This window comes from Clytia hemisphaerica, unplaced genomic scaffold (genome assembly GCF_902728285.1).
Source record: "Clytia hemisphaerica strain Z4C2 unplaced genomic scaffold, Clytia hemisphaerica genome assembly, whole genome shotgun sequence".
Lineage (NCBI taxonomy): Eukaryota > Metazoa > Cnidaria > Hydrozoa > Leptothecata > Clytiidae > Clytia > Clytia hemisphaerica.
Window position 1 is genome coordinate 223,248 of NW_027104387.1, and position 4,107 is coordinate 227,354.

Consider the following 4,107-nt stretch of genomic DNA (forward strand, 5'->3'; position numbering starts at 1 on the left):
GAATTTGCTGACGTCAGCATATGAAGTCAATTTTTTGTGTCCTAAACTGTCACTTCCTGTGCCTTACATCAGTGGAGTGTTATGTCATTCGGATCATCCATTGATAAGTTATAAGGATATTTCTCATTTTCGTATTTTAAGAAATAAAATATTTCTTAAATTACAAATTAGAAATATTTTATTTCTAGAAATATTTTATTTCTTAAAATACAGTAAGCCATCGTCCTAATAAAGCAAGCCTTTTTTCGTTGATTACATGCTGTATTTCAAAGTATGTTTTTGAGTTGAAGTCAAATCCAAAATTGTAATCTGGAACCAATATCTAACATTGAATTTTTCTTCGCTTCTCACAGTTGAAGCAGCATATGGAAGCAGATTGTCCAAAGCTGATATTGAACTGTCCATACCAAGATGCTGGCTGTGAATTTCAGGTATTTTAGACATAAAGGTGTTCCTTCTTCGACAATTCATTTTCAAAAGATAGTTATTATCATAATTTTGTTTAGTATATACTGGGATAGTATGTGAACTTTTGAACGTTGATGATAGACTTTTGTAATTTGCTGATTGTGTACTCGTGTACTCGTTTCATTTGCATCCTGGTACCCTCGTTTTGGTCAATATAAGAATCAACACTTTTCAGTTCAACTTTCTCCTTCTGTAGGGTTCAAAAGTTGATGTCGAAAGACATTTATTGGATGATCAAACAGCTACAAGACACATGACACAAATGTTGGGTGCAATCAAGCTGTTAACCAAACGAGTGAATGATCAAGAAGAGGAGTTAAAGAAGGCATCTAAGCTATCTTCTCATTCGACAGGCATCGAAAAAATGGATGTTGACTCTCATTATGGGGACACTAGAGATAGTGCTTCTTCCATGAAAAGTTTATCACCAAGAGATGTAAGTTAAGCTGTTGCTTCTGTTATGGCGATAGCATTTTAAACGAATGGTTTATTTGATGAAATCCTCTATTCCGTCACCAACCAATTCAATCCCAATCTTCGAATGTTTTGGGAAAGGGTTTTGGATATTAGTAGTACAAAAACAAGATTTTTTTGATTACATAAAAGATTTCGAACTCGTATCATTTTTTAGAGTAAAGAATATACTGCTAAGATCAAGGAGTTGGAGATCAAGATCACTCAAAGTCGAACGGTGACTGAGATGTGTCGAAGTGAACTCAAACAAAACAAGCTGGATATGGATTCCAAAATGGACGGTCTAGCTAAACAAATACAAGAACAGAATAGTATGATCGCAGAAGTCAGTGCAAGAGTCTGGTGTGGATCTTTCACATGGAGAATAACAAATTTCGAAAATTTATTTCAACAAGCGAAGAATCAAGAGTTGGTAGCCATACATTCACAGCCGTTCTATACAGCAGTACCAGGTAGGGGCTCCTTATTTTTATTTTTATTAGGCATTGGGACTTTTACTCGAATTTTTTTTTGTCACCTGTTAGTTTGATTATCTTAAGAAGACATCGTAAATTCTGACAGTTATGGATCGTTAAGTGCTCACGTTTGGTTCATGTTCTTTTCAAACCTTTCCAAACGAAGAAACAGAGTACACATATTGATATGGATTACTATTTGTATACAGTCAACTCTCTCTAATTCGATTTTCAAGGGACGAGAAAATATTTTTTCTAATTACAGAAAGATTCGAATTATAGAGACTTGAATAAGAGAAAGTTGACTGTAATAACAAGAATAATCTTCTTCAAACTCCGTTATTATTTGTTTAGGGTACAAAATGTGTTTACGCGTAAATCTGAACGGGATCGATTCAGGAGCTGGTACCCACGTCTCCATGTTCGTCCATTTGATGCAAGGTGAATTCGACTCCATTATCCAATGGCCATTCTCTGACGGTCTCGAGTTGACCATTATGGATCAAGATACGCAAAACCCTGTCCATGTTAAGGAGGAGTTGTTCGCACGCCCAACTCTGCAGGCGTTCTTACGCCCTAAAACACCGAGGAACCATAAAGGTTACGGCTACGTAGAGATGATCCCGCACACTACGTTACGGGAAAGGCATTACGTTAGCAACGATACAATGATCGTCAAAGTAAGAGTTAAGTCTTCGTCTTCGTCATAATTGATTTCACATCGAATGAATCAGAACGTTAAAATGTTAAAGTAACATTTGTTTTACTAAGCAATCAATGATTGATAGATTATCTCACCCAAGAACGGATATGTCGGCGCAAAGCAGACTTGGTAATGTTCGGTAAATGGTAAATTTATATCGGTTTTTATCGAGCTAAGGTTACCTTAAAGATGATCTTCTTTCTTAAAAATTTGACTTCAAAGTTGTACACTCTGGTTATTTTCATGGGCATTGAAAATACAGATTAAACAGAGTAATATATTTTACTGGCTACTGAAAACTGAAAAGAAGATCTTAAAAATGTTCTTAAAAATTTGGTTTTGGGGTTGTATACTCTGGGTTTTTCATGGGTATTGAAAATACAGACTACAGTAAACAGAGTAATACATTTCACTGGTAACTGAAAAATAGATCTTAAGAAATGTTCTTAAAAGTTTTGGTTTTGGAGTCGTATACTCTGGTTTTGGGGTCGTACACTCTGGTTGTTTTCATGGGCATTGAAAATACAGACTAAGCAGAGTAATACAAAATATGGAATACCCCTTCATCTTAGTTTCACTTTTAAAGTGGTGAAGACTTCGCGAGAAGAAGAAAATCTACGACTCACAAAAATATTCTGTTTGAAGATAATATATTTTGGAATCATCGTGTTCTTAGTAAAGTATTGTAATTTTGAAACAACGCTGTCGATCATAAAGAGACTGTTGTTCTATCAGTAGTAATATTAAAAGTACAATTAAAATCATCAAAGCATCTTGATTAATATAAGTAAAATTGTGTTTTGTAAATAATACTTCGTTTTTCTAGGTCATTTAGGTCATTTTTTAAATTTGTTGTTTTAGTACTTCAGTACTTTTTATAAATCACTTTTAGTCTTATATCATAACATTTAAAAATTTCAGGTTCTAGAAGCACTATATTCTAGATGATAGATTTTGTTGGATATCATTGTTATATTTCACTCTTGTAAATTCTTTTGTGGGTGGTATCTTCTAATATTTTTTGCCTTTTAAAAGTTTTTTTTTTCAAATTAGCTATTAGTTAATAAAATGCTGATAACTTTAATCTTAACATAGATAGTTTGAATTGCCTTAGATGGATTAATTTTGGCGGGAATTTAAGTTTTCGAATGATGAATTTTGTTAAATTTGGCGGGGACTCAACCTGATACATTGGAAATTACAAAAAATGCATAAAAACTGAAAAATACTTTTTGTGTTGATTTTCATAGGATTATCCAAGAGACCAATCCCTTCCAAAAATTAATCCATTTATTCTAGGCCGCAATTTCTTGCTCGTTGAAAAGGTAATCTTAAGTGGAATATTATCAAACTGGCAGATTTTGAAAGAATTTGGAAAATGCAGACAAAAGATGAAGAAGTAAAGAAATCAACTCATGGTAGCATACACTTTCAATTACCATTATCACATTCAGGCTTTTGAAAACTTTGGAACATTATCAATGTGCAAAATATACACCTTAAGTCTATCCAGTCAGATATCTAAAGCGTTATACATGTTTGGATCAAGTTTCGTTAAAATTGTCTTGGTTCAATGCTTTCACATAAAGTTCATCCCCAAATAGACTTTGATCGTTCTTTTAAAGAAAGATAAATTTTAGTTAATTAACTTTAGATCATCATTGAGCCAGGACCATTCTAAGGATAGTTTCGACACCGTGGTAATGTTCAAAGTTTGAAAATGTACTGGTATGAAAATGGTATTTTGATATTAATTCTATCAGGAGTTGATTTTGTCTGCTTCATTTTTTATCTTCATTTTCGAAATGTTTTCAAATATTTCTCATATGATAATATCCCAGTTAGGACTAGTTTTTTCAAAAAGTAATAAATCGTAACTTGAGTAATTCAAATTAATCTATTTAGATTTGGTTATACATAGCTATTTACAATTGACTGACAGTTAATTTGAAAAGGACTTTAATTTTGTTTAATGTTTTAAGAGTAATTACAGTATGGAATTAATAA

General features: G+C 32.8%; 1 protein-coding gene across 1 annotated transcript; it reads left to right on the forward strand.

Moving 5' to 3' along the window:
- Nucleotides 1–275: 275 nt before the first annotated feature.
- Nucleotides 276–3,182, forward strand: LOC136819520 (TNF receptor-associated factor 6-like). The gene is made up of 4 exons (XM_067075755.1): nucleotides 276–431; nucleotides 665–904; nucleotides 1,100–1,394; nucleotides 1,752–3,182. The coding sequence occupies exons 1-4, from the start codon at nucleotides 366–368 to the stop codon at nucleotides 2,105–2,107; spliced, it is 957 nt and encodes a 318-aa protein (XP_066931856.1). The 5' UTR covers nucleotides 276–365; the 3' UTR covers nucleotides 2,108–3,182.
- The last annotated feature ends 925 nt before the right edge of the window (nucleotides 3,183–4,107 follow it).

Excerpts from the sequence above, each read along its gene's own strand:
- LOC136819520 (XM_067075755.1), top strand. The coding sequence starts at position 366 with ATGGAAGCAGATTGTCCAAAGCTGATATTGAACTGTCCATACCAAGAT. Across the intron at positions 432-664 it reads ATGCTGGCTGTGAATTTCAG|GGTTCAAAAGTTGATGTCGA; the intron begins GTATTTTAGACA and ends CTCCTTCTGTAG. Across the intron at positions 905-1,099 it reads AAAGTTTATCACCAAGAGAT|AGTAAAGAATATACTGCTAA; the intron begins GTAAGTTAAGCT and ends ATCATTTTTTAG.